At 41.2% G+C, this 17,558-nt stretch overlaps 1 protein-coding gene across 1 annotated transcript; it reads left to right on the top strand.

Annotated features, from left to right (window-relative positions):
• Nucleotides 1–6,179: 6,179 nt before the first annotated feature.
• LOC307059772 (epididymal secretory glutathione peroxidase) lies at nucleotides 6,180–14,030 on the top strand (the record flags this gene model as incomplete). Its single annotated transcript, XM_079713993.1, has 5 exons — nucleotides 6,180–6,251; nucleotides 9,061–9,214; nucleotides 12,012–12,129; nucleotides 12,608–12,707; nucleotides 13,824–14,030. The coding sequence occupies exons 2-5, from the start codon at nucleotides 9,061–9,063 to the stop codon at nucleotides 14,028–14,030; spliced, it is 579 nt and encodes a 192-aa protein (XP_079570119.1). The 5' UTR covers nucleotides 6,180–6,251.
• Between the last annotated feature and the right edge of the window lie 3,528 nt (nucleotides 14,031–17,558).

The raw sequence follows: 17,558 nt of genomic DNA, 5'->3' as shown, positions 1-17,558 counted from the left end.
CCTGTGCACCACAACTACTGAGCCTGTGCTCTAGAGCCCACAAGTCACAACTACTGAGCCCACATGCCACAACTACTGAAGCGCACGCGCCTAGAGCCCGTGCTGTGCAACAAGAGAAGCCACTGCAATGAGAAGCCAGCGCACCACAAGAGTAACCCCCGCTCACTGCAAGTAGAGAAGTCCTGCGTGCAGCAACAAAGACCTAATGCAGCCAAAAATAAATAAATTAATTAATAAATAAATTAAAAATAATGCTGTTGGAAAAATGGTGCCAGTAGACTTGCTCAACTCAGGGTTGCCACAAACCTTCAATTTATAAAAGTGCAGTAAAGTGAAGGGCAATAAAACAAGGTCTGCCTGTGTAGGGGAAGAATGACACCGTGAGGAAAAAATGAGACAACTAAAATGTGGGATATTTATCAGGACAACTGGACTTATAACTTCAAAAATGCCATAAAAGAGAAACAGTGGGATTGTTCTAGATTTAAAATAAAAGATACAAAAAAGACATAATCAATATCAAAACATGAACCTTGAATGAATCCAGGTTTGAAAGAGAAGTTATAAAGTCAGTTTAGGAACTATTGGATAAATCAGTTGTTCTAAATCTGATCTAACTGTTAACAGGGATAGAGACTGTTGTAGGGGCAGAGTTGTGGATGTGTCTAGCCCTGGCCTTGTGACTTGGATGAGGCAGTCTCTCCATTTTACTGAGCATTTTCTTCTCATGTATACAGTTGTGGCCTGGGAAACACGAACCATAAGACACATTAGAGCTTAAAATTTGTAAAATTTTTGGCTTCCTACTCTCGTTTCCTAATCTTCTAGGGATAATAACTGATCAAATCAGTTTTAAAGGTGACCAGAATCGTTCAAAACTGATAAAATAAACTAAGAATGTCAGCCTTGGAAGGGACTTTGGTGATTTTGATATTTTCTCAATGTCCCACAGTTGTATTGAGTTGGTGATGGCTTGCAATGTGTAGTGGTGAAATGGGCATATTTATTCTTTCTCAGGGAGCAGCAAGGGCCTGAGACACAGACTGGAGAATTTCCAGGTGGGAGGGCATCTGGGTTTGAATGGTGTGGGTTACTCAAATTCCTGTGGTTGTGCATGGACACAGCTCTCTCTCCCACGCCCTCCCCCAGCCCATTAAGACTGAACAGACAAGAACACTGCCTAAGGGAGTACACATCCTTCCTCTCACTGCCTCCCCCATCCCCCTCCCCCAACCTCCAGGAAGCAGAATTCTTCCTGTAGCAGGTTGGAGGAGGAAAGCTTGGCATGAGTGACAGACACTTCAGAAAATCTGTGTGTCAGGACCAGCTGTTTCAGTGAAGGCTCAGGGCCAGAATCAGCCTGGACCAGAAGTGAGCTTCCTTATCATGTTTGGGGAAGGAGGTCAGAAGGTTAAGAACACATGAGGATAAAAATTAAATGCAAAAGGACAGTGGTCTCTCTAGAACTTCCCTTCATTTCCAAACGTATATTTTATTGGGAGTTGAACCTAGAGTAGAGAGACAAATGGATTTGAAATAAAAACTCAGATTTATGGTCTAGGTCTACACTATTAATGAGACTTTGCTTGTCACTTCCCCTCTCTGAACCTCACTTTTCCATTGAAAATCTGAGCAAATAATGCCTGTTCTACTTTTTTTTTTTTTTTTGCGGTACGCGGGTCTATCACTGTTGTGGCCTCTCCCGTTGCGGAGCGCAGGCTCCGGGGCCATGGCTCAACGGGCCTAACGGGCCTAACGGGCCTAGCCGCTCCGCAGCATGTGGGATCTTCCCGGACTGGGGCACGAACCCGTGTCCCCTGCATCGGCAGGCAGACTCTCAACCACTGCGCCACCAGGGAAGCCCCTGTTCTACCTTTTTAACTGGCTGATTGTGAAGGCTAAATGAAATCCTTGATGTGAAGGAGATTTGTCAACTACAAATTCTATGTAAACATAAGCAATATAACTTTAAAATGGCAGACTTAGGAGTAGATCCTACGTTTCACACTTGTAACCCACACTTGCCACACAGGAAAATCCTGGAGTCCTGAATGGGGATCCCAGATGCCAATGGAGATTATCAAATTCAGGGAAAATATCCAAGTAAAACTAAATGGTGGACAAAAATCTCTAAATCATATATGGGTGGTTGTAGAGGCTGTGGTTGAATCTGGGATGAAGAGGTGGACTACATCTCAGAAAAAACTGAACCTGTTTCCTCTATGATCAAAGGAACTAACACAAGAAACTTGGTGTTGATTTTTAGGTAGGATTAAGTCATTAACAGAGGCTAAGACAGAGAGTCTGAAAGGCTTTATTTGACTTTAAACTGCCACCCACTAGCTATGGGCAAGAAAGTTATCCTCATAAGAAACCTACCTCAAGGAAAAACTGGAGTCTGACTGGGGAAAATATGCAGCGCTTGATACATGTTGATTTTTTGCCATTCTATTTAAGATTATGGACTATCAGCAATTACAGGATTTTTAAAGTCAGGAAGTGACAGTTCTTATTGTTTAATTTAAATCTGGACTGGTTTTCAGACTTAATCTATGGCTCAGGTGACAAACATTTCAAACCTAAAATCTTGTTTTGTAAAAATTGATAAAATTGCATTCCCTGTCCTTTCAATGGAAATAAATATATAGATGATTTGGGGCAGGGAAGGTGGAATCCCCAAGTAATCAGTGTAATTGACCTCCAAGATCAAGAACCTAAATCCAAAGTGTTTCAAGGAATGGAGAGTATTTAGCTTGTCTGAAGAATGAGATTCACAGGAGGAGCTACTGAGAGTGAAGATTGAGAAGGAGACTGAGGTCGCATCAGGAGCAATTTGGATACCATGTTGGAGATTCTGGATTTGATGCTATAATAAGTGAATTAGCCTTATTGGCTCACTATCGGTGGAGGGATATCATCAGACAAGTGTTCAGCAGCTCCAGTTGGCAGCAGATGAAGGAAAAAAAGCACTGAAGGGGAAGAACGTGGAAGAGAGAACACATGACAAGTAGGAAATTATTTCAGCATTCCAGAAGGGAAATGACAGGAATTTGACATGTGGCTCTGGTAGAAGGTATGAAGAGAAGGCAGCAGTTATATGATACAGTCAGGTAGACCATGACAGGAAGTGGCCCCATGTAGCCCCCTGCTGAGCATGAGCTCCTAAACCTTTTCTTCTCTGGGTCAGAGCTTTTGTTTCCAGGGAAACTAAGACAATGGGACACAGAGACTTGGGAAGGCAGAGATTTTAGGCCACTTGACCTGATGAAATTTTCTCTTCTACTTTAGGAGTTAGTTATTGTGTGATGAGCAAAGATAAAGTGACTAAGAAAGTAAGGAATTTGGGCCTCCCTGGTGGCGCAGTGGTTGAGAGTCCGCCTGCCGATGCAGGGGATACGGGTTCGTGCCCCGGTCTGGGAGGATCCCATATGCCGCGGAGCGGCTGGGCCCGTGAGCCATGGCTGCTGAGCCTGCGCATCCGGAGCCTGTGCTCCGCAACGGGAGAGGCCACAACAGTGAGAGGCCCGCATACCACAAAAAAAAAAAAAAAAAAAAAAAAAAAAAGAAAGTAAGGAATTTATAACAGCAAGGGAGAAGCAGTGTGTAATTCCACGTAACTTTGGATAAGTCAGGTTTTCTATTTGAGCATCAGTTTCCTCATCTGTTAAATTAACGATGGGTGTTTACCTTGGGCTAAGTCCAGTGCTAAGAGTTTAAATGAATTATCTCCTTTATTTTTTAAATTAGTCCGATGAAGTTCATATTATTCTCCCAATTTCACAAATGGGACCAGAGGCACAGAGGGTAACTTGCCCAAAGTCACACATCCTGGGAAGGATGAAGGAATTGAAGTACACTATTTTTGAGGCTTGATATTTTAATCTCCATAGTTCTTGAACTGTGGCTGGGCAAAGTATCTGTGGGTGGGAAGGGGCCACAAAGCAGAAAACCTGCATAGCTGCCCTAAAGGGCTTTGGGAGCTTTGTGGCTGGACCAGCAGTCATTGTTTTGGGCTCCTCCCTCTAGATTAGAGGCATCTGAGAAGAGATCAGAAATCTGGGATAACAAAAATCTTCTGTTTTCCAAGAGAATTCATGAATACCCAGATTCCACCAGAAGCAAGAATTAAACCCTACTCAGACTTTCTTAAGGAAGGGGAAGCAGCTTTTTACATGAACCTGGAAGAGGGAGGGGGCTGGTTGGAAAGGAACTGAGAATTGGAGGGGAAGAATTTATCTTTTCAATAAACGTGAGAGTAAAGCTGAGCTGTCAGCCCAGATCCTGTGGGAGGAGGAAGAAGAGCGTGGGAAGAGTGGTAAAGGCAAACAAACCCGATCCTCTTCAACCAATCCAAATATTCTTCAATATCTCTTTGTTAGTTATCTCATTACAGCACAGTTAGTTGAATTCACCCCTTGTAATTCCAAAGCCCTAAGAACCGCATTCATCCTTGTTTTAGTCATTTTGCCTTCTAAGTCATCAGGCAACAGTTTTACCAAATGTTTTGTTGCAGCAGAACAAATGTTGCCAACTTTCCAGTCTGTAGTAACTGTTTCCTTGCCACTCCTCCTCTCTGAGAGGTAGGAAAATGGGAGTGGATTGGGGACAAAAAAATTTTTTAATTAATATAAGACGAGAATCATTGCATAGCCTAATGATGATAAAGTGCCATAAATTTAAAAGTTTGATTAATTATACCCTTTAAATCTGAGATTTAAATGGAAAAAAAACCCAAATAATTTTTTAAACTTCAAGGAGCTAATAATCTGATGAGGAATATACAACTGTTTCAAGAATAACAACACTATGCATATTAAACATATTTTACCTATAGACAGAGAGGAATCAAAAATCAATGAAGTTTGGGTATGAATAATAAATAAAACAAGAGAGGAACCTTACAAGGACAAATAATCATGAATTTAGGAGTATGATTAACTCAAACCTTAGCACCTGAGGTCCGGAAAGTAAAACTGTATTGTAGACAAGAGCAAGTTACTGGTCAGCCCCCCACCCCATGAAGTTGGTGAGATTTAAATATGTTATTTATGTGAGACACTCAGCAATTCCTAGGGCTCCAGGTCTGCATCATCAACTCATCTATTCTAAACTTTTGGCTGAGACTATTGAGCAGTGGTTGGAAACTGTTGCTGAATGGATGGGGGTTCTTATGATGGTTGAGAGGCAAAGCATTTTTATCCTTAGAGGAACTTGAGTCTCACTTCCATTATCCTTCTTGGGCCTTCGGGCTTCCAGGAGATTAAGAGGGGTGTTTGCAACTTCCTATACATTTATAATTATTTCAAAATTAAAAAAAATTTTTTTAAAGTTATTTACTTAAAAAAAAGCATCACATTCAAAATGGCAGATTATCCTCCAGAAAGCTGTTGGCTATTAGTAGTCCTCCCTGCCCCCACCTAGTGTGTAAGAGCCTCCTATACCAGACTGACACCAAGACTGGGCACCTCCATTCTTTTGAACTTTGGCCAATCTGATAAATGCAAAATGTAACTATTCTTGTTTATACCTCTTTAATTATTGGTAAGGGAGAACATTCTATCCTACTACAGATGCCACATGGTTTACTATCTGGTGCCCATGTTTCTCTTGGGCTGCTTGGGTTTTCTTACTGACTAGTAAGCACATGAAAGCATTTGTAAACATTTGTACAGTGAACATATTAACGTGAAAATATTTTTCCCTTCCTCAGGCCCAGTTTCCTTCTAATGAATCACAGGTGGTCCATTCTTTGATTTTTTTTTAACTTACATAATAATATTAGGATTAGTATTTGGAATGTCTATGTCATGCCTTTTTGCAGTGACTTTACTGAGATGTCTGCACCTAGATACGGCTATCCACTCAGAAAAAATAGACAATAGTCTTTAAGGACTGTGGAGCGCTTGCCCTCACCTTTTCATAATTCTGCCAGAATTTATGTGAGTCCCGGGTCCTCATCGCACTAGTGAGCGCTGAGTGCTCACGGGGGTGTGTGTAGGTGAGGATGTGGTTTGAATTCTATGTCCTCTTGCCCTACTCACGCCCGAGAAATCCTTGCCACCCTGCAACTGGCCTGCATAGGCTTGGGCAAGTCCCTGCCAGGGTATCAAAAGGCTGCCAGGTACCTGACAACCTCAGACTCTCAGACAAGTGATCTACAGATACTAGTCGTGACTGTACAGTTAAGGGTCTCCTATCTTTTCCCCCTTTTCCTAGCTGGCTTCGTGCAGTCAAATTCTAAGCTGGAGAAGGTGAGTGACCACCAGAGAGGGTGGGACAGGGCTCAAAGGTGGAGCCTTCTGTCCTGCTCCCAAATCTTGCCCTCAGTCCTTCTTGTAAGACTCTGACCTCTGCTTTCTCCCTCTTTGTGGGTTCCCCTAAACCTTTCTTCTCTTCTCCTTGAATTTTCTTCACTCCTATGAATGGGTGTTCCTTGAGTTGAATATGGGTAGGGACGAGAGTGTCGTTTTACTGTGGTCCTTTCTCCCCTCCTTCTCCAGGTAGAGGTCGCCTGGATACCCCTCCAGCCACATCAGTATGTGCATCAGAGCTGGGTCTGAGGCATGGGGCAGTGGTGGGCATCAGAGTGGCTGGGGACCAGGGTTTGGAGGAGAGGCTGAGTTGAGTCATCTCAGATGCAGCTAAGCAGGAAACCCATGAAGAGGTGGAAAAAAACTAACGTGGAAGTTTTAGGGATGGATAAAATCGGAGAGTTATCAGAAAAACATAAAACATATGGAAAAAAAATAATTGGAGGCCTAAAACAGCTGGATCTGAAATCAGGAGTCTTGGATTCTGGCCTCAGTTCTATTTCCAATTCATGGCTCAGTTGCCTTATTGATGAAAATGTTTGTATAGCAGTGGTAGGAGCAGTTCAGGGAAGAATAGCAATGAACTAGATGACTCGGAAGCAAAAAGGAATCATGAAAGTTAGGGGCAAGCAAACTCTCATTCACATAGTGGGTTATCACTTTTGGCCTTAGACAAGTCAACTCACCTCTGTTAGTCTCTGCTTTCTCACCATAAATATGTGTGTAACAGTATCTACCCATCTGCTCACCCAGTTACTGGGTAGGTGAGCAATAATTATTATGCATATAATGTGTTCTATAAAAGGCAACTCTAGTAAGATTTTCTTCCCTCTTGACTAGATAGCCTCCTGAGTGATTTCCCTATTTTTGAGAGTTGATATGGTTTTTATGTTATCCAGTGCTGCCTACTTGGGTGTGGAGATCCTGGGCTGTAGAATTTGTTTAATAAAAGCTGAGTCTGGGAGTATTTGAGACATATCATACAGACTTAAATAAATGTGAAACAGCAATGAATACCAGGAGTAAGCTGGACTGGACTAAGAGGAGTCTTCAAGTTCAGAGTCTAAGTCCCCACATTCTGGTACCCAACATGATTTTCAGTAATTTTCTTTGCAGTAGCATGGGGAAAAAAAGGCAAATTCTTAAAAATGTTTAGCTTGGAACCAGGCATCAGGGAGATAGGAATGGATGCTATGATACAATGTTCTCTTTATACATGTCTCAGTTTTGCTGGTGTGTGTATATGTGTATGCGTTTAGGGAAAGGTGCAAAAGCCTGTGTAGAGAAAATGCCTCTCTCCCCAGGAGCAGAGCCTAAGTAGCTACAACCTGGTATGCTAGGGATAGAATCAGTGGTAGAGTTTGGTTTGATTTTGTGTTGGATCACTTCTTTAGGCGGGGGCAGATGGTGTTTGACTAAAATCCTTTATAGTCCATTGCATTTCCAGGGAGTCTAGTTTAATCCCAGTTTAAGTCTGGACCGTTCTTATCAGATTATGACCTTCCCTCCTTTCTCTGGTCAGTACCTCTCTGCCTTTTTCTCACTGGGTAGTTTGGACATTAGCTTTCTTTTCATAATTCCGGATTTTACATTTCCTATACTCCATAAGCCATTTGTAGTGGCTTCCCCGATATAGGGAAAGAGATCAGGATGTGCTGGTGAGCACTGTGGAGTTGGCATACTTTGGGTACTGCATGCACCCTGCATGGATAGAGACAGCGGAGGGATAGGGTGAGATTTGCCTGTAGAAGAATTTAACCTAAGAACAGGCAATGGTGATTTCACGTGGAGCTTATTTCTGTTATGTGGAAATTTGCTCAGGTATGTTCAGGAGATCTGATAAGGTATAGGCTAGATGGAGCTGATGATGAAGGCAGGTATTAGATACCTCAAACACAATGGGTGAGGAGCTGGGTATGTGCTAAGTTGGATGCTGCTAGGCAGACTTTAGTGACCTGTTCACAGATGCATTTTTGAGCTCTCCATCTCCTTTCTTGGGAGCTACAAAAAGTTAGAATTTCACAGTATTGGCTAGTGCATTGAGAGAGAAAATTACTCAAGGTGGGGGTAATATTAGATTCTAGAATGTTAAACCTGGAAGGCCCCTTGCGGATCTGATAGGAATCTAGACAAATGTCTTCATTTTACCAGTGGGAAAACTGAGGGCCAAGGATGAGAATTCCCCAGGTCCATAAAGAAATTTAACAATAGAGCTGGCTTCTAATTCCGCAGTAGAGCTCTTTCCACTCCACCATGCTGATGAGTGGGGTAAGAAGTCAGAAGACCTAGGGAAAGTTAAAGAAGTAACAAGGCCATCCTAAAATACTTAGGCAATTTAAAACCTTCCCTTCACTGAAGAAGTCAGGCAAGATGCCTTCAACACAGAGACAAGGAGTAGCCTCACTTTCATAGAAGCATGAAAGGCAGTGCACTTTTCTGTTTGGCTCCACTTACTTCCAGGCCATCCCATTCCAGCTCATGAATCTCTGCTCTTTTCCATTCATCCAAGCAGTTCCTGGTATCTCACCTCTGCCAGGATAATAGAGAGACTTGACTGCTTGTTGCTCAAAAAACCATTGCCTTTCAAGTCACAAGACCTAGTTTCAGTTTTGTCATTGACACCTTAGACAACTCTTATTTATTTTCTGGGTCTCAGTTAATATATGCATTATTCTTTGAGTGCTTTGAAAGGTTATACCGATGTTAGGAATTATTGTTACTAATATTACGATTTTTAAAAATCTTCTAGATGGATTGCTACAAATATGTGAAAGGTACCATCTATGATTATGACACTTTCACTCTTAATGGAAAGGAACACATTCAGTTCAAGCAGTATGCGGGCAAGCATGTCCTTTTTGTCAATGTGGCCACCTATTGTAGTCTGACAGCTCAATATCCTGGTAAGAGTTCATAACCAAATCTCCTTGGGACTAAATTTTCCAGCTCATTATATTCTAAGTCATGTTGGAATTATATTCTAATTCTAATTATATGTATCAAAATAAATACTCATGATCAAGTGACTTTATTCCCTGATGTCAGGAGTCAGTAAACTATGGTCCACAGGGCAAATCTGGCCAGCCTACTTTTGTAAACAAAGTTTTATTGAACATAGCCATGCTCATTCATTTACAGATAGTCTGTGATGGATGTTAAGCTACAAGGCAGTGTTGAGTGGTTGTATGAGTGATGGTGTCAGAGACCATCTGAAATTACTATCTGGACCTTCACAGAAAACGTTTGTTGACCCCTTCCTATGTCCTGCCTCTGCTTTGCTCCTGAGATTTCCAGAAGAATCAATAATGTATCTGACAGCTAGGAGCCTCTCTGAAGATTCAAGTCTCCTTGGTAAATACAGGAGGTAGGATTGATGTTTTTGAGACTTTTCCAGGGTTTTACATGTAACTTACAAAGACAGGGAAAAGGGGTAAGGGGCTTTATACCTGGAGCACATTGGACTGGAGCAAGGGCTGGTAGAGGAGGCCATAATAGAGGCAAACACTCCCTCTCCAACCTCAACACCTCCTTTAAGTGTAGTTTTTCCCTCTCTGTATATGACTCAGGGCAGAATTTTATCTTTCTCATATCTTAGGCCATGTTGTTTGAAAGCAAATAAATAATGAACAGGATTATTTTCTTTCAGAAACAGATGTACTTCTTATATTTGAACCAATAAGAACTTTGATTTAAAATTTTTGATTGTTATATTTCGACAAGGTAATATATTCACAAGGCTCAACATTAAAGGAATAAAGAAGTTTAGAGTGAAAAGTTTTTTCATCTCTTTCCCCTCCCTTCAGATGACCAATATTATCATGTTTACAAAATATATGGGTATTCTTTTCCCCCAGTTGATAACATATTGTAAATACTATTTGCCAATTTGCTTTTTAAAATTAATAAGGTACCTTGGAGTTCAGACCATTTCCTCCCTCTTTTTCAAGACTGAAGAATATTCTACTGGACCATACTTCATTTTACCAGTTTATAGGGACTTTAAAAATCAATCTATTCAGTTCCCACTCTGTACATAACAGATGAGGAAACTGAGAAATAGCTACTCAAGGACTGGTAGACATGTTTCCTAATTTATTGTCTCTTTCCTAGAGGAAGTGATTACCTACAATGACTAAAGACAAGAGTGGAGGATGTGGGGAAAGGTATAAAGAACCATTCGGAAACAGGAAAGCAATCTCATATTGCAAAAATAAATAAATAAATAAAAATAAAAGGACTAAGCAGAGATATCAGTTGACCCCGTTGGCTGAGCAGAATCTGAGTGGGACTGGTTAGTGTTTGCTAGGGGACTGAAAATATCTAGCTCAGAAAGGGTGAAAAAAGAAGACAATTATAAAAGTCTGAGGAGACAAATTGGAAAACTTGGGGAAGAAGGCAGTTGGAAGCTTGTGTTTTGGCATATCAATGAGGGTTTTTAGGTAGAATGCATCTTTAACATCCTGAAGACTGTTGAAGAACACCAGGAAGCTCAACTTGGAATTTCTCTGGTTCTCTTTGCCCCTGTGAGATTTACCCACACTCCACCCAGGGTGAACCAGCTTGTGCAGAGGAGAGAAGCACATTCTCATTGTGTGTGTCTTTCCTTTTAAAAAGAAAGATTCAATCTACCAATTAACCAACGAGGGAAGGCAAACTGATGAGCAGTGATGTTTAAACGCAGTTTTGTTTAAAAATCACCTGATGAGCTTTTCATTTTTTAATTGTGGTACAAAAAGACATGACCTAAAATTTAGCATTTTAATCATTTTTAAGAATACTGTTCAGTAGTGTTAACAATATTCATTCTTGTGAAACAAATCTCCAGAACTTTTCCATCTTGCAAAACTGAAATTCTGTACCCATTAAATAATAGCTCTCCTTTTCCTCTTCCCCCCAGCCCCTAGTAACCACCATTCTACCTTCTGTTTCTATAAATTTGACTACTTTAGATACCAAATGTATTTGTCTTACCTGAAGTATTTGTCTTTTTCATGACTAGTCTATTTCACTTAGCATAATGTCGTCAAGGTTCATCCATGTTGTAGCATGTGACAGAATTTCCTCCCATTTTAAGGCTGAATAATACTCCATTGTACGGATATACCACATTTGTTTATCCATTCATCCATTTATGGACATTTGGGTTGCTTCCACTTCTTGATTTTTATGAATAGTGCTCCTGTGAACATGGATGTGCAAATATCTCTTTGAGGTCCTATTTTCAATTCTTTGCATATATACCCAGAAGTGGGAATGCTGATCTATGGTAGTTCTATTTTTAATTTTTTGGGAAACCTCCATACTATTTTCCATAGCACTTAAACCATTTTACAATCCCACCAGCAGTGATCTGGTGAGCTTTAGAATAATAAAGGTGACTGGGGAGCCATCTCAGAAGAATGTAATCAGAAATTTTTCTGGAATGGAACCTGGGTATCCCTATTTTTAAAGGAAGGCCCCCAACTAATTCTGATGTGCTGCAGATTTGGGAAATACTGCACTATAACATTTTGAATACATGTTTGGAGATCCAATATCTAATTTCAGTCCTGCCACGAACAGTCTTTCTGACCTAGATATTTTTTTTTCCTTTCCCAGGCCTCTGTTTTTTTCCTCTGTAAAATGGGTATCTCTAAGGATCTTTCTCTACACAAGGAGCTCTCTAGCCAGGCGGCCATATTGTCCCTTCTCTACCCATAGAACTGAGTGCACTTCAGGAGGAGCTGAATCCCTTTGACCTAGCTGTGTTGGGCTTTCCCTGCAGCCAATTTGGAAAGCAAGAACCAGGAGAGAACTCAGAGATCCTTCCAGGACTGAAGTAAGTGCCTGCTTGAAACCCTATAGGGGTCTCTGTCTACCTTTCCTCTGTTTCCAGAAGCACTTCCATATTGGGGACTTCTGGGATGGGTAGTGGGTTAATAGGCTTAGGGGCATCTGCAAACTGATTTTAACTTTGGCCTCTGCTGATATGAGTCTGGCAGTGCCAGACACTCTCTCCCCCTCTCTGGGAAGTGAGAACTGGATGGACCACAGAGGAGCAGGAGCACAGAAATAGCTCCTGGTATTGCTGGTACAGAAACAGTGCAGGGGGAGACAGTGATAGGATGTGGAATAGAGAAAAATAAAGTGAATCAGGGAGCCCAAAGTTTGAAAATGGCCTTATTTCCCCTTCCCAGCCCTGTTTTCTATATCTCCACCTCTCTCTCCCCTTTCTCATGACCTCAAATTCTGGTACCCCATTATAACTTTCTTTCATATATTCTGGAGCTTCCTGGGAACATTATGGTTCATTGCAGGTATGTCCTTCCAGGAGGAGGATATGTACCTAATTTCCAGCTTTTTGAGAAAGGGGATGTGAATGGCGAAAAAGAGCAGAAAGTCTTCACCTTCTTGAAGGTGAGTTAATCACTGACCTAAGCCTCTTCTTCCCAAATATTCCTAGCATAAAGTTGGTGTGGTAGAAATGGATCCAAGGGCACCTGCCTGGAGGTGGGATTGGACTCTTTGGAAGAGATCTCCAGATTAGCATAGGGATTGGGCTTTAATTTGTTAGTATCTATGATGCTCTGGCTTTGTGTGGTGGAGAGAGTTGTGTAGAGTGGCACCTTTCACTGGGACCATGCTCTTTTTTTCATTGACATTCATTCATTCATACATTCAAGGTATACTTGTTGAGTGCCTGCTATCTATAAGGCGGTTTTCTAAATAATAAGCGTATAAAGATGAATAGAAACAGTCCCTATTCCTTGATGATTTCATACTGGAGAGGATGACATAGAAATCAGGTATAATACAATGTAGTAAGTGCTTTTTATGAAACACTGACTCTTAGATATAGAGAATGTGAGAGCTGAACGGGCCCCTAAAGATCATCAGAGTTCAGTGTTCTTAGATGCTGAACTGTGGGCCAAAGCTGGCCTATGTTGAGATTTTTATATATTCTCAGTAAATTGAAAAAATAGGACAATATAAGGAGGATTTCATAAACTCAACTGATTTATAGGGCTACCCTTTATTCTAAGATTAGTACCTATATGTAATTTATTCTTATAATTATCTTTTTAAAACTAAATGGTGAAGCAATGATGTTTTTAAAATTTTCTCTTATTTGACAAAACAAAATGTTGGAACTCCTATTGGTCCCAAAAGATATTTTTGAAATGTTACTGGCCCATGGAGCATCAAGACCTGGGAAACCACATTCTAATCTAAACCATTCACTTTGCAGAAAAGGAAACTGAAAGCTAGAGAGGTGACGTATCTTATTCATAGCAGCAGGATTTTGTGATGTGGTCACAGGGAGAAACAGAAAGAGGGAATAGACTTTTGCTATAATATCTACAACATTCTTGGTAGTTGGTATCTTTGTGATTCAGAGAATATATTAGTAATCAGAGGAAATGAAAATATCTTGATATAAGAGGGAGTAGATTACCTGTGGGTGAAAATAGCCTGAATCATCCAAGAGCAGAAATGATACTGTCATTTCTCTTTTCCAGCTCTCTGCTGCAGCAATTCTGTCCTCACCCTTCTGAACTTATGGGCTCAATCAAGCATATATCCTGGGAACCCAGCATGGCCCATGACATCCGCTGGAATTTTGAAAAGTTCCTGGTGGGACCTGATGGAGTCCCTGTCATGCGCTGGTTCCATCAGGCTCCAGTCAGTACAGTCAAGTCAGATATTCTGGCATACCTGAAACAGATCAAAACCAAATAGGAAGACCAAGTTGGGGGCAGGAGCCATTCTGCTTCTTACCTGAAGACCTGTTCAAAAAAAAAAATCCATCTTTTCATTACACTCTCTTCCTAAATGGCCTCCACTTGACTAAATCACCTCTATAGTGCCAAAATTCCCACTCTCTACCAAGTAGATTTATATTCAGAAGGCTACTGCTATTTCCCCTTGCAACAGTATGTGGGTGAAGAAAAAACAGAATGGAAACCCTAAATCCTCAGACATCTGTTACAAATTTAATAATGCATATCCATCAAAGGAAAATCATCCTTCCATGAGGAAGGTTCAGTTTGTCACAATATCCTGAAAAAGAACGTTGCTACACATTCTGATTTCTCCTTCTCTCTGTACCCTAAAGGTGTAGAAATAGCAATGGGGTGTATAGCCATACAATCTAGGTTCCACTTCATAACATATTTCCTTCCCCAGGAGAAACATGTAATGTCAGTTTCCAAACATTTTCGGATCAATCTTTAACTGTGACACCCCGCCCATCCCTGCCCCCACTGATCTGTCACTCTTCTGTAGGAGCCCTAGGTCGAGTGCGAGCAGGAAATTGCCTCACATGAAGGGAAGGGCATCTTCACGATAGTAGGACCTGGAGCCTCTTTCTAATTTGGACCCTACAAAAACTTTCCTATGTCTGATCTTTACTGTATTCAGATTGTGACACTTGGGCAGAGCACCCTTTGAAGGACAGGCTTTCCTCTCTCAATCTTAGATTCCTCAGCTTCAGAACCAGCTCTGATCCTATCTCCAATAAAATGTTTTCTGCAGCAACTGGGATCAGTGTGTTGGTTTTTAAATCCTATCCTGTGCTCAAACTCGTCATACCTTTTTCTTCTTCCTCACTGTGACTGTCACAGATGGTGGATTGACCAAATTACCTGAACCCCCTGGACAGAAGGATTTACCATCCCAGGTCCTTGAAAGGTTGTTACCTGATGGCTCTCAACTTTCATCCCTCTTTAGGAACTGTCTCAGGTCAAGGTCACATTTCATTTCCAGGGGCAGCCTGTATGCAATTATTGGTCAACGAGAGGTATAACAGCCACGATCCGGCTTCTCAATTTAGGACAACTCTGAAGGACCCATTCCAGTGGTGGAGACCCCCAAGGGGTAGGCAATTGCCCTTTTGCACTTGTACTGCAGCCCAATTTTTCCCTCTGACAAATTCTGATTCTCTTCATTGCTTCTCAGGTGTTGACCCTGAGGTAGTGCCCCAGTAAACTTTCTGAATGCAAATCCCCATCTTGGAGTCTTTCCAGGGAACCCAACCTACAATAGTTAGTACCAAAAGTGATCTGAGAAAGAGGATGATAAGATGAGATTTTTGAAGCTGAATTACCCACCATCTGGTTAGTGGTGAGGGGATTGGTGGAGCACAAACAGCCACTGGCAAAAATTAGCAGTTTTTAACACTTTCACCAAACCTGAACAGAGATGCTATACTGGTGGATATGCACAAGAAGATGTGAAGTATCGGGTGCTTGATAAATATGGGAGAGCTGGTAATAATAATGTAATAGAATCGTATCATTGTTATTAGAAGAAATTAATGCCTTGGAAAAAGATGATTAAAGGCTGAGGATGATATCTCATCAAATAAAGGCTAACTGTGAAAGCCAGAGTGTCTCCATAATAGGATATAAAGAACCTCTCATATCCTGCAACTCAAGAGCATAAAAAGCTAAGGTTCAGATCCAAGATTTAATTTAATTTAATAAGAATAGTAGAACTCCAAAGTGGGTTAAATTCTCAAACTAGATTATCTTCTATGCCTAGGTCATGGCCTTGATTGGAAAAGAATAGAACCTTGAGACATTGAATGGAGACATCTGGTGGGATGCATTAGAACATCTAAATCTCCAGATTTCCCAAGATCCTTTGAGCCTTTTAAAAGTAGCCCAGTCCTCCTTATTAAGGGTTCTTCCTTGAAGACAATGCAGAGACCTCTCCTCTGCCAAACACGTGCCTCTGCCACTCACTCAGCGTCTTTCCCATATAGAACTAAATTCTAAGGGGTCTGGATCAAGAAGAGAACTCAAAGTTAGCTGAAGTAGAGTTTACTGATACTGGAGCATTCTCCAAAAGTATAGAATTTTTACACACTGGCAAGAACTCAACATACTATTAGGATTCTCCTGCTTGAAAAAGAAATGGCTCTCACTAAATGTGGTAAGAATGCCAGGCCTTATGATTGATGGCAGAAAGGAGGGATCAAAAGCTCAGAAAAGTGGGCATGCTAGAGTGGATTTATTGGATTTACCATGTAACACTGGAAAACCCACTAGATGAATGTGTCACAAGAGGGCCAAAGGACATTCTGTTTGAAGAAAAAAAAAAAAAAAAAGTAATATGCTGGGGAGAGGGACACCAGCCTCACTGAGAAGTTCTATGATGAGTGTCCTCTACTGGCACTGGGCTGATGGTATGAGATTCTGCTACAGAAGTAACTTCACTGACAGCAATGGGGACTATAGGATCCTGAAATAATTCAGGCCAGAGATAGCAGTACTCAACCATCAGAATCCATGAGTGTGTGTGTGTGTGTGTGTGTGCGCGCATGCCCCAGGAGTGGGTGGGCAAAATTACTGTAATGAGAGACAATTTCAGAGTGGTAGCCAACTTTGCAGAGTGTTTGAGATAATTAATAAAATACAGCATCCCTAGAAGCAATATAGATGGGCAGTCAACAAGCATATCACTGTCTACACAATTAGAAGAAATTGAGGATAGATAATCAGGAGACTGAGGGCAGCTGCCCCAGTTAAAAATAAAATCACAATACCTTGCTCAATTTCCGATCTTAAACCAGTTTTCAGACCTGAAATTTTTGACTAAAGGAGAAGCCAAGTCCTGAGGACCCTGCAGTGCCACTGCAAATATGTAGAATATAATTCCCCCATTCCTTTCCTAAAGGGACTTATGACCATTTACTCAATAACCATAAACTCAAGAAAGAGAAATACCCTCACATTTCAAGGACTGTTGGAAACAAGGTCCAAGTTGATATTGATACGGAAAGACCCAAAGTGTCATCATGGCGCCCCTGTTAAAATGGAGGTAATAGGGACCAGGTAACAAATGGAGTTGTGGCTCAGGTCTGGTTCAGTGCGTCCACTAAAAGCTTGAAATGAACTACAACAAATATAAACAATAGATTTCTCTGAGTATGAGACTTCAGAAAATGTTCAAGTTATCTTTTTGTTTTTCTGCATTTCCTTAGTATGTATTGCATCTGTACATTTCTAACAGTGGTTTTTCGAAAGGAAATATTAGCTCTGAATGTTTCAGGATAACAACGTATTTTAACATTCTTAGGTTAAAAAACAGCGAGTGATCGGGTCGGGGTGGGATAGGTGGCATCTGAAGCAGGAGAAAGCTCAGTCGAGCGGAGCTCAGAGTGGGGGCGGGAAACTCAAGAAAGTAGAACCGCTGAGATGGAAAGTCCGCGAGAATCCGGAAGCAATGAAAATGCACTGGTTTCTTACAGATGGAATACACACT

This window comes from Hyperoodon ampullatus, assembly GCF_949752795.1.
Source record: "Hyperoodon ampullatus genome assembly, chromosome: 10".
Lineage (NCBI taxonomy): Eukaryota > Metazoa > Chordata > Mammalia > Artiodactyla > Ziphiidae > Hyperoodon > Hyperoodon ampullatus.
Note: the sequence above shows the minus strand (reverse complement) of the source record. Positions and strands in the feature narration are given on the sequence as shown.